The following is a 26,758-nucleotide window of genomic DNA, read 5'->3' as shown; positions in this document are numbered from 1 at the left end:
CTTACTTTGTACCAGAGACAGACCGGTGTCCTTGTATTTGTCAGGCCAAGCTAGAGAAACAAGGCCAACGCCTGCAGTGTAAACTGAGCCATGTTTTGACGGTGGCACATGTAGGTGAGAAGGCCAATGCGAAAGGAAAACAATTCGTGCTTGACGCGCTTGATTATGGCTCGTTTGGGGTGTGAAGTTTCTTCGCGGTCGCTTCCAACGCTCCAGTCGTTGCTGGTAGCAATAGTGTATTCGGTAGTAGTAGTTCTCGGATGCGTCTCCGTTTGCTGTTCACAACAGTGTCCGACCGGTTGCGACTGTCGCGAGGCAAGCCTCTACTGCAATGCCAGGCACTTGCGAGACTTCCCAGCGGCGGACAAGCTCCCCGCCGGCCTGACCTTCGCGTAAGTGCCACTATCACAAAATTTATGTTGTAGTAGTTGCACTGCCTAAACTAAAGTAACTAAACTGCATTGCCAGGCAATAGCTGCAGTCAAGTACTAGTCATGTACATAGTCATGTACATGGACAATGTCATGGGTTCTGCATATGCATGCCTGTGCATATGCAGAAGTATATAACATGGACGCATGTGCATACGGCAATGAGACCGACAATTTTAATGCTATTGCTGTGTGCCTATCACGCACCAAGCTTGTTCGTCATGGCTATGAGTTACGACGTCTTTGTAAGTAGGAATACTCTACTAGTACTAGTAGTAGCAGACACCGTCTCAGCATTGCCTTGGCTGGGCCTTGTGACTCAAGTAACTAATAAAAATAAAATGTTACTTGTCAGTCTGAGTGTGTAGACTGTAGATTTATTGTCATACTGTACAATGAGGCGTGTACATGTACATGCAGTAAGCGGCAAATAGTCAAGTCATGTGAATGACTGCCAAGGCCAGGCCAGGTTGAGAGTGAAAAAGGGTCCTTTCCATCAGCTGTGCTTTGTCTACAGTACTGGTGGCAATCATATCTCAATGGATGTGTGTGTGTGTTTATAGTGTTGGATGGTTTTGAACTCAGACAGTGCCTATGGCTCTGTGGGAAGGCACAGAGGGGAGCTATTTCAGACTGCCCCAAACCACCTCCATGCAGAGGCTTGCCATAGACACCAAAATAGAGCGCACTCACCCCCAGCACAATTACTCCTTGCACAGCAAGAAACACATGGTCAACTTGAGAACTACCAGCAGTCAGGCACGGGCTATGTGTGGAAGATATGTTGTAGTGTTGCCCTCAAGGCCCTGTCCCCTTGTGGGGTGTCCATGACTTGAGCTGCTACAATTATAGAGGAACATGTTGTTATTGACAGCACTCTGAAAAATCTCAATAGTATATCGTTTGTAAGGGCAACCTAGCACCTGGATGATGGGGTAAATGCGGCCAATGTGGGAACCTGGTTTGTACCTTGCACCTATCCCAGACAATGGGGAACTCCACTAATCGCATTGGCGCAGGTCGTGGCGCGTTGTGATCTCTGGCCAGAGTGTGATGAATTGTCCCATGAAAGAGCCTGTGTATGCCCAAGTGCATTGGTAATGAAACATCAGAACAGTGACAGAGCAACAGTTAACCCTGGTAGTGGGTAGTGGGAAGTGGGAATGAAGCAGCCAAGTCATTCTATTGATAGCCAGTATTATGTAATTAGGCCCTACACAGGCTACACGGAATCATATCAGGCACAAGTGTGGCTGCAGGATTGGCCATGGGTCTGGGTCTGGAAATGTACTCAGTACTACTGCACCGTGAGCATTGCCGCCTATGTGCCTGGACCATTGGCCAAGGGTCTGGAAATGTACTCATCAGTAATGCATGCACAGCCTTGTCAGCACTTGAGACCTCACCCTGGTGCTCATGATCCTCTACATCACCCAGTTGCAGCACTGTCCGCATTTGAGGCCGCTCCTCGCTGCAGTCATAGTCCTCTACACTCTACAGTGGCATCACCCAGCTAGATGTGAAGCACTTGTTACTAATCAATTGTGAACTCGTGGGAACTTAGACGGCATACATGGTTGCTCCAGACTATGTACTACAGTGCCAGTTGGACCTAGCTGGGGAGTATGCATACTAGAATATTTGTACTTTGCATATGAACTTAGCTTCTGAGTAACTACTATACCTTTGGGGGACAGGTCCAGGACCGAACAATGCAGACGGTGTCAAGCGTAATCTCTGTTATTAGCCTGCAGGGTTGCATGTCATTGTCATGAAGATGGTGTGCATCTCATGTGCCGGGGTTCTCTACTCACTAATCACGCAGTCCCCCCCCCCCCCCCCGCCCAAAATTCTATACAGACTGAGTCCAAGGGTCATTGTCATAGTTCTAAGTCTTCGCCGAATAGTCCCGTTTTGATATCTCAGTCAATGTGTTTCATCACATGCCAAGTCTGGTACATGGTAGGTATGCTCTTAGGTCACAGGCCAAGAAAGCAGGTCAGCCATGCCCCAGTAGAGTGAGCCAGTAGTTTAGTGTTCAAAGTACTAACGTACTTTGGGTGGGGACGCGCCACACTGGTGACTTCACAGCACACATGCACAGCATCTGGATGTTGGATAGTTGCCTGCAGTGGCTGTTGCCAGGTCGTTTTGCATTTTGGGCTGGGCATTGGCTGATCATGGGTGTCTTGGTGTCAGAACTGCGCTGAACGTGATCATTTGGGTTGGAGCCAGGGATAATGAGCAGGGGTGTTAGGGCTTGCCCTGGGTGCTTGACAGGGTGGTGAATTGCTCCTGTGTGTTTGTTAGTCATGTGGAAGTGGCTTTCAAAAGAGTTTTAGTGTGTATTCTCCCATCTTTAATTGATGTATGCTGGCATTCCCATTGGGGAGACCCTAAACTATAGAAGGTGTATTTAGGCATCAGCTTCGTTAGGGTCAAAACACTAACTCACATGTAGATGTTTAGGGCATTGTGGACGAAATTGCCCGGGAGAAACAGGAGCTGTGTGTAGGTGCATTCTATGGTATTAAACCGCCTCGTCTTGTGTGCGTGCAGTACCAGTTCATGCTACAAGCGTGGCTGTAACCCAAGACCAAAGCTAATGGCATCGATCAGGAAACTCACAGTCTCACACCTCGCTTTGGTCTGGCCCGTGATGGGGCCAACACAGGGAATTGGATAAATTGTCTAGCATGGCCAGCCCCAGGCAGTAATGTATCCCGTTACAGGTTACATAGGTTTGTTGTAGTGTACTTTCCCGAAAGACGAAACTCTCACCAAAAGTAGCACAGGGTATCGGATGGTATCGCGTAGAAGTTGCAGTGTAGGATTCGGGTAGTATCAGGTATACACCGGGCATGCTGAGCATGGTGTGAGCTATGCCTCGTTGGATATCATACTCGCAGAGTATGGCCAAAATGCACCACCATCCGTGCCGGCCCATTGAGCAGGCCTTTTCATCACGTTCACGCTCTCGCCTAGACAAGCACACCATTGGAAATTGCCATAATTTGTTGGTCGGAAAACGGCCGAGGTGTCTCACCAAGAGACCTTGACGGAGGGTTTGGTATACTGCGCTGGGCACTGGCGTGCAAAAAAACTCGGAAACCACCTCTCTCAGTTCCAACCCAAGCCTTTGGTTTCAGGCTTTCTGCATCCGGCCCTCGGCACCATCTTTTCACCCGCCGGCAGGACAAAAGCAGAAGTCAAGCATCCATATATAGCGTGAGTAGAATATGCTGTAGGAATCGAGCTGTATCAGCATGATCAAAGGTGATACCATGAATCTTGTATTTGGAAAAAGTGATGAGATGGTTGGCGTGTACTTGGCGTGTACTTGGCGTGTTTGACTCCAAAGAAGGATGCACACATGCCCAGGCAATTAGGATGGCATGGCCGGCCCAGCTCAGCGGGAGCTCTGGAGGATGCTCAGCAAGGACCACACGTGATCTGGCCCTCTTGAGAACGCCAAGAGTGCCTGGCATGGAGCATGCGGAATGAGCAATACATGGAGATGACCCTGTGTAGTGCTCTACGCCTGGAACATACATGTATGTGTGACACTAAACCTATACTTCTTGTACTTGTAGAGTTGAGTGCTTGATGAGGATTCAGCCCTCTTAGCTGCCATCCATTAGACAGGCAATCACTTGTGTAAAGATGATGGCTGCAATTTGCATGCCTTACTTGCTCAACATGCCTCAGTGGAGGCGGTCGTTTTGATCTGGACGCTCACAGCCCTTCACAGGCAAGGTTAGGCTATAGGGGCCCGACCGCCATGAGCATCCTCTCCATGACAAGGATCGTCAGGAACTGCACACACATCGTAACTTTGTCTGTTTTGGTCCAAGGAACTAATAATATCACTTGGCTCGTGATCTCCTATCTCGTTAGGATGATTTGTAGGCTTGCTCAATTGCTTCACTGTTCCTGAGCATTTGCTCCTAATCTACATACCGGTAATGCATGTAGATTGCCATTGTACATGTAGCACTGGGCATGGGCAAACGTGGACAAGTATGCTGATACACAGGGTGGGATGATCCCTTTCGTCAATAGTATAAATTATTCGTGAACAACCAATCTCCTGCATACAAAGATGGACAGCCCCCTTGCGGCTCCTCAGGGAAAGTTGACACAGATCTCAACTGTTCTATTGCAGATAACCATGTGTGGCCGCATTATAAAACAGCTCAATGTCAAATGGCTGCGTAGTACGTTGCACCTGGTACTTGAGAAAGAGGTACCGTTTATAAAACCTGGTGTCTTTCCTGAAGCAGCAGTGAGATACAATGAATAGAAGTTTCCCATGCACATGCATACTTGTACTTACACCGGAGGGTGTACCCAGTGTGCTGACAGTGCTCAACACCACGGAGGCAGAGCCGCGGTAATACAGAACAGAATAACAAGGACAATCAAGGCTTGTTTGCTGCGACTTGAAGTTTCATGCTCTCGCAATCATCAGGCAACATGTTGCGAGCGCATGAAACTTAAAGTCGTAGCAAACAAGTCTGTTCTATAGTATACTTGTACTTACATGTAATTGTAATTACTTCAGCGCATGTTCCTCATGCAGGTAAGCTGTGCTGTGAAGCCAAGGTTCATGACTAGTGCAAACTCTGTGACTAACTCAGTACTGCACCACCATCTGTGCCTGTGGTCATTCCTTTCATGTGCTCGCTTAGCGCTCTCGCTTCAGGCCACACTATTCATGTAGTTACATGGCTATTTCATGCTCTTGCATAATGTGTTTCACGATCCACTACTCTTGCCCTAGGCCTAGAGATCCAACTTAAGTACCCACCAGTTAATAAGGAATTATGTCGGACAGCTGTGAGATAGCAGAGCATGCTGTCACCCGTTTTCCAGAGTCTTCCTTTCATGTCCATGAAGACCCTTGGTGCGGTTTCATAGGCTGTCTTTGCGGGAACGTAAATCGTATAACAACACCGCTATTGGCTATTTCTCTTCGTTTTACACCAGATAGTGAAGGGTATGTGGATGGCATGCATTTGAAAGGCTTTCGTCTTGCGGTGACTGGAAATTTAATTGAATGATGGTGGTGAAAAGCAATTTTGCATTCGATCAGCGGGAGGGATTCAGTTTCAACACACAAAATGTGACAGGCAATTCGGTAGAATGAATTACACTGGATGCGTCAGCATGGGGCCGACAAAGGAACAGAATAATTGAAGGCAGGCATGGACGTGTAATGGTAGGCTCCAAGACCGATCACCTGAGTGACGTCCTCGCTGATCCTCAATGAAAATCTTTTCAGTCCAATGGCTTGGATATGACTGCAGTACTGCCAACAGATCAAGCATGTAGTATACCAGAATGCTTTCTGATCTGTTTTTTTTTCATAACAAAATTAACATACCTGAAGTGGCCCATCAAAAAGAGTAACATCATTGTGACAGCCCACCCGGCCCACTGTCGCCACTAGTACGTTCAGTGGAAACTTATGTTACTCTAGCTTGGCTATGGTTGCACTTGCAGTGTATCCCGACTCTAGGGTAATAAATACACAATGTACATTGTAGTTGTCCAGTGCACCGTGAGGCCGATTGTCCTGTACCTAGTTGCACAGGAAGGTGGCTGAGGTGTGATCCCTAACTACATACACAACTCACTATGGTGTATATGGATAATGAGGGGTGTGGAGCGACTGGGAGGTGGCAGAATGCTCCATGGACATGTACTTGCAATACTGAAGTACATGTACATGAAGGTATAATTACACAATTAAGACTAAGTAATAATCTGCCATTACGGGGGGGGGGGGGGTAACAGTCCTAATCTGCACAGGGTGGATTATGATGGGCAGGTCGTCTCATGGACAAATCCTTGTAACTGTTGCAGTGGCACACAGCTTGCCTGCGAAACCAAACCTTCCGTCATAGCCTATAGGCTCGTGTTCTGTTTGTGGACAGAATGGAAGGTAGTTGGGGAGGTAGTTGTGGTGGTGGTGGGGATAGGGGTAGAACTAAAAAAACAACTCAGAAATGGTGCATTAAACTACAAACGTGAGAAGGAGCCTGGGCGTGGATCAGAACCCACAACTACCTCACAGCAGCATTTTTTGCCTTTGCTATGCTGCGCGGCAACTTCAAGCATGTAAAGTGGCCAACTGAAAACTGTGCACCTCTTGAGTGCTCTCTCTATGTCTGGACGAGCATGATGTGTGCGGGGGGGGGGGGGGGGGGGGAGGGGGGGGCTACATGGCTATACCTTCCAGTTATTTGAAGGCACCACTTCTAGTGTTGGAAGTACTAGTACTACACAGTGTACTGAACTGACTGGTCTTGATGGTGGTGCATGCACTATGCCTTTGCAGGACATTTGCTCAGAACAACATCTCCACACTGGAACAGGCAGTGTTCATACAACAAGTGGACATAATTGAGCTGTGAGTGAGAGAAAAAGTAGCGGTCTCAAGGAGTTTATCATGAGTCAATTCACATGCATTCTGGTGATTGCATACATTGTAATGAGCCTTGCTCCACTGTTGTGCTCTGCAATTCACATGCATAGCCCGTTGTGTGTATGTAGCATGTTCCTGTTGCCGCTTTCCTGCAATTGCCAGCAGATAATGGCGGTCGTCGTACATACATTCCATCACCGTCACTATCTAATGGAAGGCATGATTACACCTGGTGCCGAGCCTGACTTGAATCACTCCCCAATCCCAGCATACACTCAGTGCAAGTACATCATCACAATATGCATGGCTTACCATGTCCTGGGGAAGTGTTCTGCTAGCTATTTCTAGTTACCGTCTTCCACTGTTCATGTACCCTGAATTATGGCATCTACTAGTTTGTTGGAATGGGGAACAATGGGCTCGATGATTGCAACTAATAAGGCTATGGGAGTCACCCATGAAAGCACTGTATGTAATGGAATGGGGACGGATGGATGCATGATGCGTACAGGAGACTGAATAGTATGTACACTATGTACTTGCTTGCCTTTTAAAAAATAACAGTTAGTTATCTATAGCATAGGATATGCCAGACCCCTAGCTATGTTACAGTTGCTCCTTGGCTGTATACTATTACTAACCCGGGATCACTGCTGAAGACACTTCTAACCCTTTGTTTGTGAACTGACCTTTCCCCCACATGTACCAGGGGTGTCGCACACGGTACGGTCACTACGGTATTGACAGTACAGTACCACTTTTTGCCCCAGGTACCCCGTGAATCAACAAAATACACTGATCTGGGATCTAAAATTCCAAAATTTTCGGCTCAGCCACCACTCCCCCACGACTAAATTGTACTTCAGATGGCTGACCGTACCACACTAAAATACCTTCCGACGCCCCTGTGATAACAATTCATGATGGTAAAGTGGCTTTGAAGGGGAGGATCATCATGCTTTGAGATTGCCATAGCCTCGAACCTTGAGGAACATAAGCAGTGCTGTTACGATTATACTTGTAATTACTATTATTTTACGTTTTCATGTGTGGCATGCAGTGGAAGGGTGAATAACTCAGGTTGGGTGCAAAGTTGCTCACATTCCTATTTTGAATGATCCCATTCACAGCGATTCTACCCACTGTTTACCTGCATGTGTGTCATGTGTGTCTCCCAGCCAATCCCCAGCAAGGAAGCCCAGTGCCCAGAGCATAGGTGGAGAACCCCTTTCACACGGTAGTGGCGGATGTACAGTCAACTTCGCTAATCACGACTGCGGATATAACGTCAATTCGCGAATAACGACAGAATTTCCATGCCCAGAGCAAAGTCCCATCCCACTGTAATACATATAATGAGACTTCGGATATTACCCACACTTCGCGAATAAGGACACCTTTTTGATGCCCCGCCGAGTGTCGTTATAAGCGAAGTTGACTGTAGAACATGCCGTATCACATTAGATCCCATGGTCAGCGGGGTAGTGGAATGTCCATAAAGGCCTGATACACTATACGCTGTGTTCATACGAATGTAGTTTTGTGTTCAAAATGGACCCTGAGGTAACAGCCACAGTGCAAAGACAGTGTCTCCTTCAACATGCCACTGGACAAACACACAGATAACAGTCATAACACCCCAATCATTATTCGCAAACTGCTGATAGAGATAGAGAAATAGGGCTCCACCAGCTTGAGCAAACGGAAAGTGGAGATTGGAATGCACTATTCAGTTCTTGGCTGGCGGTGTTTTGATGCCCTCCTGTTCATGTGTGCTTCCCGTGGCAGGCACCTGGAACAGAATCATCTGACATCCTTGTCAAGTGGTCATTTAGTGGGCCTGGCTCGACTGGAAAAGCTGTAAGCAATCTGTGTCCGTATGAGATAAGAAAGCACTGAAAGAGTGGAATTCGGGAACTTGTAATGGTGATCAGTTTCCTTATCAGCCCAATGTCAGTCTGCTTGTACCTATCTTTCCATCAGTGAAATGCCTTGCCTAGTTCAGCAGTGTATGGTACAACACGGCATTGACACTGTTTTCGAACATGACAATGTACAAGGCACTGAGTGGGGCCACTGTGGGTGTAGGCATATAATACTTGCAGTACGTGTACGCATACACCCCCTCCTCTACACACAAACACACACACGCACACGCACACACACACACACACACACACACACACACACACACACACACACACACACACACACACACACACACACACACACACACACACACTGCATACCTGTGGATTCAATCGATCTTATCTGCAAGTATGCCAGAAGACAGCTTTCTGATGGCACTGGCATTGGACGATGGGCAAAGGTGATTATAGCGCGAACACTTGCTCATCAAAATCTGCTTTGTTTCACCAATATGTTGCCAGGGCAAAGTGGATACTTGCTTGTGCTTGTACAAACTTAGTCAGGAACAGGGATGCATTCATGTCTTTAAAGCACTGAGAATAGGTGAAAGCACAATGGAAAGAGTATTGTGAAACTCCACTACATGTACACCTGCCTGAAGATAAGACGGACCTGCAGACTAATTAATGAGGTAGAGTGACAGTCTGTGACTTTGTGAGTTGGTCGCAGGCTGTACTGGTTGCGAACTGCAGACTCTATAATAATCGCATGTGGACATGGTCGTAGGCAGCTTGAAATTGCAGAGGGGCAGCTGGGTGGGTCAGTTAGTACATACATATACTTGGAAGTACACAAATCTGCATCACTTTTTCACTTTTTTTCGATGCCAGGTTGCAACGCTAACGCCGAGACCTCTGGTCGGTCGAGTTGCTCCCTGTACACCGGCACGTCGTCACTACATCCCCTGTGTCTTGTTTTGTGTTTGTCTCCACATGTCTCTTTGTAGGGCTGTGTTCCCAATAAAAAAATAAAAAAATACTGCATACATGCCAGGAGTAAAAGCATGGTATTAAAGGACATGTTGGTCCATTGTCATTTGCACACAACACAACAATATGAATGAACCAGCACAACACTAGATATGAATGAACCAGCACAATACTCTTCTCTTTAGTATCTACTTGCACACAATGCAAAGGGGAAACAGGGGCTTCCAAGCCGAACCATGCATGGAACCGTGATGCTTTCGATTCGAAAAAGAGCTGCTGAACCGTTGAAAGGGAGGGATGGGGAGTGGCACATTGCCGCTTTACGTCCCTTTCACTGCAACCCTGAGTGCATTTGCTCAGGTTCTAAAGAGCCTAAGGGGCCATCCGTGATTATCGCAAATTTGCATGGTACAGAACAGTTTCGTTATGACTCCCTCCCGGTCTTCCCCGTGCATGTTTAGATTGCTGTGGTGCAGGGACTAAGCATGGTAACTGGGTGAGAAGAGCCTGGCTAGTGGGGCTTGTATGCAGCAGTCAGTTTCAATATTATCTTTACGGGATACACATTGGAATGGGGGCCATCTAATGCCTGGAAAAGAAGAGCTGGACGGGTAGCCAAAGCACATTGTTAGGGCAGAAATTTCGGGGACAGATCATGCACACGCATTGTGCATGGCAGAGAAGTTTTTTTTTCTCTTTGACATGCACAACACACTGAAAGTTTAAAATCGCAAGCCACGTGTATCAAGACAAACACCTCGCCATGGCTGACTTAACCTACCCATGGACTGGACTTTGGTTTATGGAAAATCAAGTCTCCAGACACATTATACCAGACACCTCTTAGAAAGAATGTTACCATAATGACAACACCGTCAACCGTTCGAAGAGCAACACATGCTGAGCTGCTCTTATTAATATTTTTACTTTGGTATCTCCCACAGGCCGCTTGCCTTCCTACTGGAGCCAGAAGGGATGTGCACGAAAGAATGTTGTTTTTGGTTCATCTAATTTTCAAGTCTAGCAGTTCTGCTGAAGTAATAATTTGAAGGAAAGCTCAATGATTCCTGCATGCACATTGTAATCCTCACAGGCATCTTGCTCTCATATAGTCTGTTAGATAATTGTGGTAAATAGCTTTGAGCGTAGTTGAAAGTTCTAAAATGGATACATTTCGTCAAAGTGGATTAAAATCATTCTCACTCAATGTGGTCTCAAGAAATCTTATAAGAACAGCTCAATTCAGTTTAGCCCTTGCCTGTTGTCGTTGACGGACTTGTGCTTCGTTGTCTGTGCCACAAATGTAGTCCCAGACGAACGAGACCTCGCCGTAGTTGGCCGTGACCTTCTCGTGGTGTACATTATGGTACCCGGATGAGTTGAGCAGCATGAGAGGGATGAGGCGCTCCATCCAGTCGAACGTCACGCCGCAGTGTAGGTAGAGGTTGACCAAGCTCAAGAACACGACCTGCGTGAAGTACAGCGGCATCCAGTGCTTTGCCGTTGGCACACACATAAACCAGATGGGAGCAAACGTCAGCACAGCATCCACGGGATGTATTGCAAACCCAGCAAACGCAGTCGGGTCACGGAACTGATGGTGGTTCTTATGGAAGGCAAACAGGACTCGTGTGTGCAGTATTCGGTGTTTCCAGTAGTTCCAGAAATCGGCAAACGCAAGGCCGAACACAAAGTGCCCGATCACTCCCATCCAACTAGTGGTCAGGTCGTGCATCTCCCATGTTATGCCCGTAGCATGTCCCAGTCTGTAGCGGCTTACAGGCCAGGCTGCGATGCAAGACACCGTGTAAAGACAACGCAGGGTTTCCAGTACCTCGCGGCCTATTGGCGCTGGCCGTTTGCGCTCACCCTGTATTCGCTTGCCGTGCCAGCAGCAGAACCAATGCAGTGCAGCCGACAGGACCATCGTGGGTACACTGATGGCCACGAACGTACCACACAGGCTGCTCAGAAAGACCCAGGGAGATTCAGTGAGCACACACACAGTTGTCATGGCCGCTGGTAGAAGCCAGGCGATGGCGTCCGCTGTGCGCAGCCACGTGGCTGTGCGGGGCAGCGATGCAACATACTGGTCCTCTTCCTCTTCTGCTCTACTATATTTTTCTGAAGCTACTTTCATTGTACATGTAGTTCCAACATTTGATTTTTCATCCGGTGGTGTTTTCTAAACAGCTCTAAAAGTTCCCAAATCCATTTCGCCAATGTACTCCTACAATAATTGTAGTCCTACTTTGGTTGCGCAAAATGGCACTGGACTCGTGGCACATACGAGGCTGCGGAGCGGCTAGCGGTTGTGTCTGGGTAGTGAAGTGCAGAAGACTATTTTCTGGAACGAAATGAAATCTAGAGAGTCTTTCTGACTGCGGAGACTGCATCTACTTGTGTTTTAACTTTTATTTCAATATTTTGTGTTCGTTTCGATTTTTCGCAGTTGGGCATGGCAGTACTGCCATGCCCAACGAACACAAAAATATTGAAATAAAACACAAGTAGATCTGTACGTAGCTCTACGCGGTCTACGTGTAGTGCTACATTCCGCATGTTCCGAGCCTGGACTGAAAAGCTACCATAAAAAAACCAAAAACCCCCCTACAGGCTACAATGACTATGTCATACTAGTACTAGTAGTAGTCATGGTAAATTTGGTACATTCGGTTTTTTTGATTTTTAGTAGCCACGCAACGGCTGCGCGCGCGTTTCCACTTGCACGTGGGATAAGACAACGCGAAATTAAAGGGGCACTCCGGCTTCATTTTCGACGACGATTTTTCGATGCCAAGACGAAGGTTGGTGAAAGAGAAGACGCCTCGAACAAGAACGAGTCTCCAGAAGCGATCGAGTCGAGCAGGAAGACGACTTTTGAATTTCGCCGAGCGAGCGCTGATGACGTAATGAGGGATTAGCTTGCCAGTGGAAATGCATCTGCGCACATACATTTCGCATACTTTTTGGCCAATTTTCAATCGAAGAGGAGGTTGTTTTCTATGTTCTCTCAACGTCGTGAGCGATCCCGTCTTCTATATCCTTCCAGGTACCCTGAAGGTCCTCCAGAGGAGAATTTATCTCCAGCAAAGCGTTGTTGATCCGCTAAATTCGTCTTGAGACATATTCACCCAGTGCAGTGCTGATAAATGTAGAATGTTGAATCTGTGATAATTGTCGACGATGGAGAGAGAGGTTGATAGCCGCTGTCGCAGGGAAAGTGAAGCTGCTGGAAGTAACAACGGGGAGTTTGTTAGCATCACATGAGCATCCAGACTTCAAAGCAGCTTGACGGAATCGGGGAGTACTGACTATTTGTCTCGCCCTCAGTTTAGTGAATCTTATGACCAGAAATTATTCGATCAGGATCCCTTCTACAAGATGTGTAGTGTAGTACAGGCGATTTCTGAACTTGACGATATGGAGACGGACCAGTAGACCTACCAACAACGTGTACCTGCAGGAAATTCACCCAAGGCTATTGCTATCCTCTTCAGTGGCTGTTGTTTTTTAGTAAAAATATGTTCACTTCTCTCAACATACTCCTGCATGGCAGCAAGAAGGTGCGTCATGGAATTCAACGCCACAATCTTCGCCCAGCTGTGGATGAAGCCGCATGATGGTCAAGTCATGGCAGTACACATACTTGAAACAGATGAGAAATTGAAGTTCATTTGTGATGGGAAGTTTGACAGCCCCAGTGACCGAGTCAAGCGTTGTCTTTTGCCATGGCACAAATTGCTGAAGAATCCGAGATGGTCTTGGAATTATGCACATGGATACTACCAGAAATAATGGTGGCATGAACCATTGTGGAATGGGACAGCTCACGGAGAATACTGGAATAGCCCAAGTATCTCTAGGTGATTGTAAATCCTGTTCTGGCTGATAGCTTCGGCCTGCTGCGCCCGTCCATGTACAATGATGGTAACATGCATTTCTGTTTTCTACATATTTGCTGGCTACTGTACTGTGGTATTACAGTTGCAGGTCCCTTATATATAGAAATATGTTCAACCCCCCCCCCCCCCTCCCACATTATAAATATGAACTAACAATTTCACTGTTGGACTCGCCGGCGGCTACAACATAATTATAGAGAGCAAAGGATTAATTTATAGCAAAGAAAAGGACCAGGGGACTACAAGTTCCGCTATAATGTCCACGAACAATTTAGCTGTATTTGAAATAATTTTGTTTGATACCCTGAGAACTCTGAAACTTTGCAGCACTGTGGATTATATGTGGATACAACATTTATGGAAGGAAAAGTGGAATATTCTAACACATTGTTCAAATAATTATAGCACTGTTGAGATTGTGAGCACATTCCAATCAGCACTCTACATATTCATAAGCGGTGGCAATCGTTAGGAATAGGTCATGAGTTGTCAGAGTGCTCTAGTATATGAGAGAATGTTTTGTTTGTCTAATCGACGGCTCGTTTGAAGCCAGAGTTGTTTGAACTTGTTTCAGTCGACTTGATTCTAGACCGTAGTCGAAGGAGTACTATGAAGTATACACCAGACGTAGTCCGAAAGGTATCTCGTGAGAATTCTGTCGGTACACATCAGGTATCAGCTTGCAAAGATGGCTCCTCTCTGTTTCTTGAAAGCCTGTATAGTTGGACTGTGGCTCCAGCGATTCCCTTCTCAGAGCAGATACCATACCCAATACGGTCAATGCATATTGGACAGACCTGTGTGCACAACAGAAATAGTGGAGAGAAATCTCTCAGCACATGAACACATCAGTGAAGTTTGAACTGCCGTTGTTTGTGGCCATCAGTATAAACCTATCGACTATAAGAATAATGTGCAAGAAAAACCTCGACCGTAAAATCCCGCCAGAGCGCCCCGTCTCTCCCATCCGCCCCTGCCTGACTTCTTGTCAGGGACGTGACTGATTGTATCCTCGTATAACTCTGTCGCAGTCTGTGATGCCGTACTGCACTGTAGACGTGTGCTCGACCCCGTTGGAAATGTACGCAACAGTGCCCACCCTCCTGACCAGGGATTGCACAAACCCTGCGTTTTGTCGGATCTGTTCGACTCCTGGCTCTTGACCTTTGGTCGGTGTACGAGATGCACGAACAGTTTTCGTAGGGTGAGTACTTTTTCATGTAGCACTGAATGCGGCAAGTAGGACTCGCCCATCCGCCCCTCCCCACCTGAAGCGTTGAGAAGGTAGGGGCGCTCTGGCGGGATTTTACGGTATAACTACAGCTGGGGCCATGGAATTATAAAGCATCTAACTTAGGGAACTGCCGATTCTGGTCTGAGTTGCGTTCGAGGCCTGCAATTCATGATGGCTATCGTATGTTGCATTGACCAGAGATCATATAAAACTTCCAAAATGCCACATTGAAACACGCACCACTTTCGAGTACTTTGGTATCCCCCACCAAATGGGCATTCGTTCCCGGGGTGGCAGGCGTCACCATTCGTTATGCCTGGATCAGATTTCATTGACCCCAACTGTCATGAAGAATCATTTTTACTTTGACTGGATTTCAGTACAAGTTGTAGAACTGCAGAATCAATTTTGTTGTATTTGGGCAACCATTTCTCTACAAACGCTCTATTCGGAAACTTATGATAGAATATTTTTATAAAATACATGTCCAAATTCCACATCTACCCAAATCGGAATACTTGATCACGTATTCAGTACTAAACGGAATGTTTAGAAACCGCCAGGGAATAGGAATGTGCTAACGAGAACTCCAGGCCAGGGTACTAGCATACGAACAAAACAAGATAAAAACTCACCAGTATACTTGTAGTAATTCATGTCGGTGTAATATTCACGATAAGGAACGAGGCACCCTCCGATTTGGTCAAGCTGCTTTGAAGTCTGGTTGTTCAGATGATACAAACGGGCTCCCCATTGTTACTTCCAGCAGCTTCACTCTCCCTGCGACAGCGGCTATCAGCCTCTCTCTCTCCATCGTCGACAATTACCACAGATTCAACATTCTACATTATCAGCACTGAATATGTCTCGAGACGAATTTAGCGGATCAACAACGCTTTGCTGGAGATAAATTCTCGTCTGGAGGACCTTCAGGGTACCTGGAAGGGTATAGAAGACGGGATCGCTCACGACGTTGGAAGAACATAGCAAACAACCTCCTCTTCGATTGAAAATTGGCCAAAAAGTGTGTAAAATGTATGTGCGCAGGTGCATTTCCACTGGCAAGCTAATCCCTCATTACGTCATCAGCGCTCGCTCGGCGAAATTCAAAAGTCGTCTTCCTGCTCGACTCGATCGCTTCTGGAGACTCGTTCTTGTTCGAGGGGTCTTCTCTTTCACCTACCTTCGTCTTGGCATCGAAAACTCGGCGTCGAAAATGAAGCCGGAGTGCCCCTTTAAATGGAGCCGGCCGGAGCACGGAACGTCGGAAGACTGCGAAAATCTCGTCCGTCGGAGCAAGCAGAGTCGAGACTTGTTCAAGTTGTTGTCCGTAGAGTTCCCACTGGTTGTTTCTGGGTGAAGTGCACACATGTCGCTTCACGCTAGCCGCAGAGTTCGTCAGTGCAGTAATGCTCACGGAGCCGCATTGGACACCGCGTTTATGGCTGTGTACAAAGAAGGCAAGGCGGACGATGGGTTGCAACTCCGCGGTCGGACGGCGTCCCGCAGGGTAAGTCGTTGCGTCCGAGCTTCGCCGCTCGTGTCGAATTTGGAGTACTAGTAGCAGTTTGCAATTTCCGTGGTCTTGGAGTGTTCGGTGGTGTCTAGGTGGCTATCCGTCTCAAGGCGAGTGCCACAAATGATGTAGCGCCTAACGTGAGTTTGAGGCAAAGGACAGAACGCGAAGGAAGGGTCGGTAAGTAATGGTGTTGTAAAGGTAACGGTTTGGCGTAATTCCGTTGGCAGCAGGTCCACTGTATCAGCGACTTCCTCTGACCTACATGTAGCTCTTTGTCACAAATGCTGTGTCCTTTCGTTTGTCTCTTGTTTGCATCCGGTCCACCGCAGGTTCTTACAAGAGAACTTCCTCAGTCACCTATCAACTGGCACATTTTCGGTGGTTGGAAGTCGACTGAGCGTCTTGTAAGTTTGTACCTGCGATTATTGATAGTCGGCGTCGAAACTTGGGTGGTATTTTGGGAGGACCTGTAGCCGCCTACTGTAAAAGCAGAAATTTTCGGTGGTGTTATATTTTCGGTAACTTCGGTGCCGACAATTTTTACCGAAAATATAACGCACCTAAAATTTCGGTACAACCGATACTGTATACATGTAGTACTAGCACACTTACCTGGAGAACGGGTTTTACCGAAAATTTCCCTCTACTGAACCGCCGATTTTGGAGTATACCGAAAATATTACACCACCGAAAATTTCTGCTTTACAGTATTTTCACTTCTACTCTGCCAAGCTGAGTCCACACTAGATATATTTCGCACTTTTCCATGAAACAAGTAAAAGACGAGTCCTCCCGCCGATATTAGAGAGGTTAAGATGCACGCTATTTCTGACGTGACGCGAAAGTTCAGCTCGCGTTATTTGGCTCTCGCGTCCGAAAACAACGCGAGTGACCTGCAGCTCGCGTCGAAATTTGGAGTTTTACGCCCAGTTTGACGTGAAATTGCGCGTCACGTCGGAAATAACGTGCATCTTAACCTCTCTATTGAGCCATACACTCGTAAAAAGATGCTTTCTAAAAAGAGCTCAAGGGGGGGGGGGAGGGGGGCAATGGGTTACGTAGCTGTTTTCCCTGCCCCCCCCCCCCCACTATTTTTGACCTGGCTAGAACTCTGATTTAACGCATGGTCTCTGGTTCGTGTGAAAATCCGAAAGTCTCAAGGTATTTATGCCACTACGTATAATCAATCTCACCCGAGTGTGCAAGATTAAACTCGGACACTGGGCCGCTGGTTACTATTGAAAGAAGAAGGGACAATTGGATGTGAGTTATGAGTATGTGTCCAGCACCGAAACTAGACGGTATTCAGTCAGAAAGTGTGACAACTAGGCACCAAAAAAACTTACAGAGTACTGAGACATTCAACGACCCTACACCTGCATGTACATGTATCTCCACAACATACCCCATACCTAGACCAACACAAGCTTGTGCAAACCAACGACCTCCCAACTTCTGCACGAAACTTTCAATTTGGGATTATGAGTAACTGTCTAGCACTGTAACTAGGTACTATGCAGTCATGACGTGTGATAACTACGCACACAACTGACAGAGTGCGGAGGCGTTCAATGACCTGACGCCTACATGTAGCTCCAGCACATCTCCAATGCGCAAACCAACAGCTTTCCCCGGAAACGTCCAGGTTGGAAGGCTAATAGTTTGCGCACTGGCGAAGTGCTGGAGCTAGGTGTCAGGCTGTTGAACGTTTCAGTACTCTGCAAAATTGCTACCTAGTTGTCGCACTATCTGCCAGGCTGTATATTATCTAGTCACAGGGGTGGCCAGTTACTCTTATCCAATTGATCCTTTTTCTTTCTATAATTTAGGATGTTAATGCGTGTCAATATTCTCAAGCATAATCTCAAGCATAATCGTGAGCTTTCTGCAATGAGATCTACCTGAGGCAAAACTTGCTAATGAATGTGATAGTCGTTCGACTGTGTCGATGATGCAGTTTGGGGTATCCACCAGACCAGGGTGACCCAACTGGAAATGACACCGTCTGTACTGGCTGGCAATGGTCCTGGAGTTGACTGAATAAGAATGGCCGCGATGATCTGGCTTACCGTCTCATATTATTCACTACCCTTGACTGAAGGGTTAGACCCATAAAACTGTTGGTCTGTTGGCCATGTGTTGAATTTTTGGTCTCATCATCTTGCAGGTCCTTGAAGAAGAATCGCCTGGAGCTCATCGACCACTCCATACTCTCAGGATTGCCAGTACTGGAGGAACTGTAAGTGCTGAGAATTGTGACAGCACAATGTACAATCATGTTCCTTGGATTGCCTTGTGTTAGGCCAGCGAGTGTGCTGGAGAAATTGAGGGTTGTGATGTTTCGGCTCAATTTGGTAAATACTTTATACCGAACTGAGTAGCAGTGTAGGTGCTGATCACCAACATCTATGACATTGAATTCTCTTCTCTTCGCTCTGCTTTGCTTCTTGAATCACAACGCCTCGTACATAAAGGCGAACCCTGGAAAAGTCGAGTACCAGGTGTCAGCAACCGAATAATGCGGCTTGGATAACAGTTATGCCATAGCCCAGTGGTTAGAGCCACCGGGAAAGAGCACACTCTTCAGGTTCTTCACGTACAACATTTTGAAAACGTTTCACTGGTTAACCTCCGTACCTTCTCTTCTTCTCTTGCCCATTTTGTCTCCGAGGAAACTGTCTAAGTAGTCGTCAGGATTTACCAGCATGCCTAAGCGGACAGTTCTAACTGGTAGTGTCTGTGAGCCTTACAATAGAGCCCGGCCCGGCCCTGCTCATTCTCAATGCGTTGTACACTGTGTGTTTACCACATTCTCCCCTGCTGTTCCCAGTGATCTATCATGCCAGCAAGCCGGTCCTCTACGCATCCAGCCATCAGCATTCAACGGGCTGACTGGCCTCAAGAAATTGTGAGAATGGTGCTCGGTTGTGCGCCTTTGCACTATGCATGCATACAGTGTAGTAGATTGATAACCTGAATACTCTCTTACAGTGGGTAACCGTAATACCCTATGCCCAGTTGTGAACCTTTGCACTATACGTGCATGCACTGTAGAATGATGACCTGTATCATTTTTCTTATAGTGGGTAGTACCCACTGCAGTCTTTCTGTCACAAAGGAGAGAGAACAGTTTCTCCGCTGCTGCTATGATTTTGGTATTTGCACTTTTAGTTGTAGCCTCTTACCCCGCTGATATGCACAGGAATGTTCCAAGGTTTAGCCTCCTTGAGGTCCCTCGCCAGCATTGACAAAGATACATGTACTGTTTCGCCTGATAGTAGATCGTCGTCCTATGCCACCAAGTCGAACTCGGTGCAGTCTCTGCAGCAAGTGTTTATGAGTATCGTACAACCCCCCTTCCCCCTCTCCCACAGTTAGCAATGGCTCAACTAGGTAGCTGCCAATGGCAATGATGGTAGATCGTTGTGCTTTTTTACAATCTCCTCTAACCGTATACGATGTAGATTGCTTGGCTCGAACCAAATATCTGCTATTCCGACACCGGATTTCATCATCAGCAACTTGAACAGCATCCAGGAATTGTAAGCAAGTATATTAGTAGTGTGTGTGTGGCAATTCGAATAGGGCAATGTAGGAGAGGTAAATTGCCAGATTGAAAAAAAGGAAGTACGAATGGGTGGCAGTTGACGGAAGCAAATGGCAAGTAATTCCGTACTAAGAGTACCTTGACCTTAAGTGGTGTTGCCTGCACAAGACTCAGAAAGAAAACCACCAAAACAGAATCCGCCTGCATTGTCTTATCCGGGTAGTTCGAGACCTGGCACTGCCCATAACTTTACCCATATCTCTGATGATTGTGAGAGCATGAAACTTGAAGTAGCAGCAAACAAGCCTTGATTGTCCTTGTTGTTCTGTATCTCTGATCATTTAATACGTTTTAATGAGGGAAGGCCAGAGATTGGCACATGACACCACTATTTCGACAAAATTTGGAATGAGTAGTAATATTTCCACTGAAACTCAACCATAAGGTACTTGGTAGACGAAGGTCTGGATAAGAGAAGTACATGTATGAGTGTATTCAGCAACAGTCGTCTGCATTAGTAGTGCTCGGATTGAATGCTGAACTCATAGTCCTGAACTTAATGAATATAGCATTTGCACGCTCCCTTAAACAGATCCTCCATCATTATAACGAGTCCGGTTAGTACATAAACCCTGTTAGAAAATAGATATCTGAAAGTCCGGTTACAAGATAAGTCTCGTTATAAGATTCTTTTTTGTTAGCCCAGGGACTATCTAAAAAAGAAGGAGGACCTGTATCTTGTTTTTTTTCTCTGCAATGACTCTACCTAGTCCTCTCTTTAGATATTCGTTGGTAAACCATGTTTCCCCGGTAACTTATTCAAAGAAGAATGTAAACTATTTCTGTACTTGTGATTTACCGTCACCACACTTCTGCACAGAGATCTCTCAGACAATGCAATAACGTCGGTTGGTGATGGTGTTTTTACTGGACTACGCACTCTGCAACGACTGTAAGGCCTTTGCCTGCTTGGATTTGTCTCCATAGCCTATTGTAGGGGGGTTAGGGGGTTATGGGGTAGGGAAGGGAGTAAATGAAGACTTACTTGCTGATGAAGTTTTGGGTGGGAATGTGCTGTATTGATATGATAACATGTAGGGCGAATCCTGAATCCTGTGCGGTTGTGTGTGTGTGCGTGTGTGTGCGCGCGTGTGTGTGTGTGTGTGTGTGTGACTGTGTGTGTGTATGTGTGTGTGTGTGTGTCCCATATGGTGCAGTGGTATGTGCGGTCGATTTCCAATCGAGAGGTTGCGGGTTCAATTCCCGACAATTATGGTCACACACGTCTTTCTTCTCTTTCTCAGTCTCCTAGCTCTTCTTTCATTCTCCTGGGTGGTTACCAACAGCCAGTGCATGCCGGAGTATGTGGTGTGGTGTGTGTGTGTCAAAAAATATGAAGAAAGAATTGGAAATGAAAAAGAATGAAAAATAGGCATTCACTGGCCAGAAAAAAAGCTGCTTCTATCAGACGTGTGGTGGATACCAGGCTAAAATTAGTGGCGGTCAATTCATCAGCCTTGCAAGCTGTTGAATGGTGTAATCCCAGCACAAGTTGCTATGTCTAACATAGCTGTTCGCTATTATCGCTTCCGCTATGGGCAGGTCTGAGGTCTGAGGTGTGTGTGTGTGTGTATGTGTGTTCTGTGCCCTTCCAGCAACCTGAGTGGTAACTCGTTTTCCTCTCTGAATGAGTTTTCCTTCAGCGGACTGTCTAACCTCATAGAGCTGTAAGTTGTGCATGTCTGTCTGCATGTGGCCTGTAAGAGCTCGGCATTTCTCCTCATATTCTTTAATAGTACCATGCTTGCGGTGCTAACCCAATTCTTGGACTTTTTTGATTGGGAAAACTCATGTTACAGAGGTCACCTGAAATAAGAACTAAGCCGGAGACTAGACTTGGGTGGAGACAGTTGTCATATGTATGCCACTTTCGTTTTCTTTGGAGAGGTTGTCAGGAGAGTTCAATGATCATCGCTGTCGCTGGAAAGTCTGTTCTAAGTCTGTTCATTTTCTCTAACTTCACCTTGTGCAGCCTATTCTGTCTGTGGAGTTACTGACATGCATGCTGTCTCCTTTGTGTTGCGTGCAGGAGTGTCTCCGACACTGGCATATCTGTGATTGACAGCAGTGTATTGGGTCGGTTGCCGGCTTTACAAAAACTGTGAGTGAAAGCAGCTACCTGCATGTAGATTTCTGATTCAAACTCCTGAGGACTAGCATCGTTGCCAGAATGTTGGGTGTGCGTTCCACCTGTGACACTTGCGGTGCAATACCTAGCTGAACATTGCAAACTTATCTGTTGCATATACTTCACATCATTGTGTCCAAGGTCTAGTTTTGCTGCAGGTCCCAATCTGTTGGGAGGCAACGTCATTGGCGCCTTTCCCAGGGTGAGGTATGATCACGTTTAGGCTCTCAGGAACGATGCCTGTGTGCATTTGTGTGTTCTTACGTTCAGGGAAGCAAGTAATAATCTTCTCTCAGATGTGCCCGAGGATGGCTTGAAGGAAGTCCTCCTTCTCCAGACACTGTAAGGGCAATTAATGTTTTCTTGTTTCTGGCAAAACAGCAGGGAGGGTGATATGCTGGATATTCAATTCTTTGCTGCTAGCAGTCCTGGAGATGTCCTAGATAGGACATCACGGAACCCAGCATGCCCCAGCATACATACTATGCTGTTCCCATAGTAATCGTGACACGTGACTCAAAACTTTGTGTCGCGGCCGAGGAAGATGAACATGTCGCACTCTAAACAAGCGCAACGAAGGCCTTTCGTCTCAAAAGCTGTTGTCGTTCTGCTGGCGGCTTGCCTCAAGCGAGTCGAGATTCGTATCTTGCCTCTTGCCTTCACGAATTTTTTTCCTCGTTGTGGAGTACGCCTGGACAAAGGAACTGGCAAGCGAATCGTTTTGGTCGCATTGAAAATTGCAAGTGCACAAGAGGATTGCCGAAGCAATTTGTGTTCGCACTTTCAGCAGAGCAGTAGCTGCTGCTGCGATAAAGTTTTTACTTTCGCCATTGGTTTCAGGCAGCAGAAGGATCTGGCTGAAAGCGATGGCGATACGTCCATGACCACCACGTCCTGGGTTGATATCCAAGAAAGACCGTCCAAGGTCCAGTTTTAGCCAAGAGCTGTCGTATCCAAGAAATCAAAAACGCCAACAGCAAGCTTTGGCCATATAATATCTTCCAGGTAGTGATTTACGGGCCTAGCGCCTGCTGCCTCGTCTTCCTCCTCTGCATGGCCAGGTTTGGGGCGAAATGAACGCACGGGGCGTGAAGAAACATTCCAAAGGCAAAACATTCAAATAATTAGAACCAATCGTTTCCGAAGAAGCGCCGCGTGGCTACGAGAAACCCCACATGAAATCCCCACACGAAAACGGCCATTCGGTCGGGTGTTCGATGGCGAATCGAATATACACTACCTCAATCCCCGCTGATGTCTGATATTCTCCGCCTATTCCTTCAAACTTGACCAATTCGGAAAGAAATCCATCGCCATTACGATCGTGCATCCTCCACATACATTCAGAAATGCTCACGCAGCACTTCTTTTCATCGCGTGTGCGCGAGCGACGCTTCCATGACAACTCTGGGACAGGTAACCAATCAGACTCATTCAGAGTGCGATGTCCTAGATAGGACATCTCCCCGACTGGTACACACTGGAAGGAATAATAGTGCAAGCATATGGGAGGGTTGGCGCTGGTAGAACTCACAGGCATGGCTTGGCGCAGGGTGACTGAGACGGGGAGGGGGGTGTCATATGAACTGTGAACATGCAATCAGACCCTGCTGTGTACTCCTGTTCACCTGGCATGGAATGATGTGAAGACTCCAATGCAGCATCATTTAAAGAGAACGGGTGGTTAACGCACCTGGTTTAGTAACGGGAAATACATACCGGCCCACACAACGCTTCTTACTCCTTCATTCACCTGGCATGGTTTCTCATCACAACTCCTAGGATGTCATTTTGAACCATTATTTGAAGAATTAAGAGGGCTCGACTGGACCTCCACTCATCCCTGTTGTGGCTGGTTGACTGTTGCGCATGTATTTCTGTGTTTCTGTATTTCTGTGTTTCTGTATTCTGATTTGCGTTTGCACTGAGGCCATGATTGTAAGCAGTGTGGTATGCAGCCCGATCTCTCTCTCTCTCTCTCTCTCTCTCTCTCTCTCTCTCTCTCTCTCTCTCTCTCTCTCTCTCTCTCTCTCTCTCTCTCTCTCTCTCTCTCTCTCTCTCTCTCTCTCTTTCTCTCTTTCTCTCTTCTCTCTCTCTCTCTCTCTCTCTCTCTCTCTCTCTCTCTCTCTCTCTCTCTCTCTCTCTCTCTTTTTTTTCATTTTTTTTCATGTCTTACTGCAGAGACTTGAGCTGGAACAACATCTCTGCAGTCAACGCTACTGCTCTTCAGCTGAGCGTCAACCTGACCACACTGTAAGTACAGCCACTGCTACTGTCAGACCAGATCTTTTAACGTTAATCAAAGTTAGTGATCTCCGAATTTTTGTGGGTTAGCAAGGTGTCTCAAAACCGGCAAATGACTGTACATGTACATTATCGTTTTGCACATAACGACTTCAAAGGTTAACGATTCTTTTAATTCGTTAAATCGTTAGAATTAAATGTTCGTTAACATTGCTGATCATACATTATAAGAGTGTGGTGTTGTACTTAAACCTGTTCACTGCACAGGTATACCTCTATACAGGTAATGATCACACGTGATGTTTTGAATTTCTTTCTGTGCAGGAACCTGACAGACAATGTGATCACGCGAATCAACAGTCTTGCGTTCGGCAACACCACCATCCAGACATTGTACGTAGCTATAAGTTGGTCTCCTGATTATTTCAAGAAGCCTGAAAATCTGAATAAATACAGTTTTTGAAAGACAAATACGAAGTGTATCCAATTTCAAAAAGCAGTGTATGCATCGACACAATCCACGCCAGTCTTGTAGAACCACAGTTTCAGAACCGAACGTTTCCGTTCCATTCTCTCCAAAGGCTGATACAGGAGCATGGGGGAAAAATAAAGTGATGTCATACCGAAGCTGGTGAATTGTCCCGTCGCATTCCTTGTCCAAGGGTAGCTCCTCCATTGTCCTATTTGAGCTGTCATTAGCTTTCGAGGAGGTCTTCCTTGTTTGTTTCCTCCTTTCTTGCTTGTCACCTTCAGTACCCTGTCCTGTTCATTGTTTTCAGTTTGCATCTTTAATCGACCCGAGTGACCTTTCCGTTCTGCGTCGACTTCGTTGTCGTCCTTGGTGTTGCTCCAAGAGGCCTGCTACACTGGGGTAAAGCCTTCTCATGGGATGTATAGACTGATTGAAGTTGACTTCCAATATATAGTCTTGTCCAGTGATTTGACCAAGAGGTTGGTGCGACTTCGGCGATACTTGGGGAATTTTCTGTTGCTCCCTACATGGGAGCTCGCAGTTTTCCTGCCGACTTGAATTCTCAATTGTCCAGTGATTGCATGTTATTTTGTGTGATGCTAAAAAAGGATAACTTGCCATTTCTGTTCCTCGGCTGGTGTAAACCTTAGTGCAGAATGAAGTTTGTTTAACACAGGTAACAGCAGCTTGCAAGTCTCTTCCTCTCCATCATGGCAGTGAACATCATCCACTAACCTGCAGTACATGGGTGGATACAAGGAAGAGGGGATAGACGGTTTTAAATCCAGAATCCAACAAACACATCAGCCATGCCGGAGCCTAGAGGAGAGCCCATAGCTACGCCGTCTACTGGCATACCACATCAGATGAGCACATGTGTCTACTGGCGTACCACATCAGATGAGCACATGTGTCCATTTGGCTTGAACTCGGATCCCTTCAGTTATCTCCATATTAAACGGTTCCCCGTCATGCAGTGGGCATTTTACAGGTCCAACACCGACTGAAGTAGGACACACAGCCTTAAAGAGGTCAGCCCGACATACTCGGTATCGGGCGCAATGGAATGTTCTTCCTGTGTACCCGCTTAGGAAGCCCATACATCCTGGGTGCAGGGACCCCACATGGTCGTGAAGTGTTCATATTCGTACTCCGAAATTTGGCTCTCTCGCCAAACGCGTAGCAGATATGCTCTCGGTATCAATGTTCTCTGTGTTGGCATATACTGTACACGGACCTTGAGCATCATTTTGGGAAGATAATCCATCCTGGGTATGATAACAGTAGCTCTTCTCTTGTCTGGTAATTATATTACTATACCAGGCAGGGTTCTTGGAATGTTCCTTTATGGCCTGATGTGTACGAGTGGACGGAGGTGATTGTGCAGACTTGTATGCTTCAGCAGCTAGCGAAGCACTGCTTGTAACTTGTTAGCTGCTGCCTCATCCCCATCCGATTTTGCAGGAATAGGGGATAGGTTCTGCTGAAGAAGCTTGAATTCAGCCAAGGTGTCTAAACGGTTAAGCCGTGGAATGACTGAAGTGTCCTTTGTAGCCTAGCACTAGTTATCGTGAGATGATGTTTTTCCCAGTTTTAGCTCACGGCAGATCTGTGTGCACATCTGGCTGTTTTAGAAGTGTTTTTATATTCGTAAGTCTATATTCACCAAGTTGTCCCCAAGCCATGCGTTCAGAAGGTGTCCGCTCTGGGATTTCAAATCAACCAGGTACACGTGTACCTAGCGTAACTATTCCACACTCGCTAGAGGCGGGCACGCGTGCACCTGGCCCGCCACCAGGTTAAGAAAACAGAAGTCTCTGGCGCGTTCGAGTGCGGCGTACTTGTGTGTCAGTGTCAGGGATGTCACTCCTTGTTGATGCGTTTCAACCTGTTTTAGTCCTGCTTGCCATTGTGTGCTTTTCTGGGCTCT

At 46.7% G+C, this 26,758-nt stretch overlaps 2 protein-coding genes across 2 annotated transcripts in view; both read left to right on the top strand.

The window, feature by feature from the left end:
* Window positions 1–25,161, top strand: LOC135816818 (carboxypeptidase N subunit 2-like). Its single transcript, XM_065329918.1, has 14 exons — window positions 1–392; window positions 6,775–6,846; window positions 8,650–8,721; window positions 16,707–16,781; window positions 18,545–18,616; window positions 19,208–19,285; window positions 19,842–19,919; window positions 20,805–20,876; window positions 21,580–21,651; window positions 22,014–22,085; window positions 22,383–22,454; window positions 24,294–24,365; window positions 24,681–24,749; window positions 25,110–25,161. The coding sequence occupies exons 1-14, from the start codon at window positions 127–129 to the stop codon at window positions 25,159–25,161; spliced, it is 1,194 nt and encodes a 397-aa protein (XP_065185990.1). The 5' UTR covers window positions 1–126.
* Window positions 22,389–26,758, top strand: part of LOC135817787 (uncharacterized) — a 73,291-nt gene continuing 68,921 nt past the window's right edge. Inside the window, exons 1-3 of the mRNA XM_065331028.1 lie at window positions 22,389–22,454; window positions 24,294–24,365; window positions 24,681–24,749. The gene's annotated coding sequence lies outside the window, so the exon portion shown is untranslated. The remainder of the gene's footprint in view (window positions 22,455–24,293; window positions 24,366–24,680; window positions 24,750–26,758) is intronic.

Source organism: Sycon ciliatum, chromosome 5, assembly GCF_964019385.1.
Source record: "Sycon ciliatum chromosome 5, ocSycCili1.1, whole genome shotgun sequence".
NCBI classification, from domain to species: domain Eukaryota; kingdom Metazoa; phylum Porifera; class Calcarea; order Leucosolenida; family Sycettidae; genus Sycon; species Sycon ciliatum.
Note: the sequence above shows the minus strand (reverse complement) of the source record. Positions and strands in the feature narration are given on the sequence as shown.

What these genes read in the sequence shown, in the direction of transcription:
- LOC135816818 (XM_065329918.1), top strand. Translation starts at nt 127, where the DNA reads ATGCGAAAGGAAAACAATTCGTGCTTGACGCGCTTGATTATGGCTCGT. An exon ending in CCCGCCGGCCTGACCTTCGC is followed by an intron (nt 393 to 6,774) that starts GTAAGTGCCACT and finishes ATGCCTTTGCAG; the next exon opens with GACATTTGCTCAGAACAACA. An exon ending in CTGTCTAACCTCATAGAGCT is followed by an intron (nt 21,652 to 22,013) that starts GTAAGTTGTGCA and finishes TGTTGCGTGCAG; the next exon opens with GAGTGTCTCCGACACTGGCA.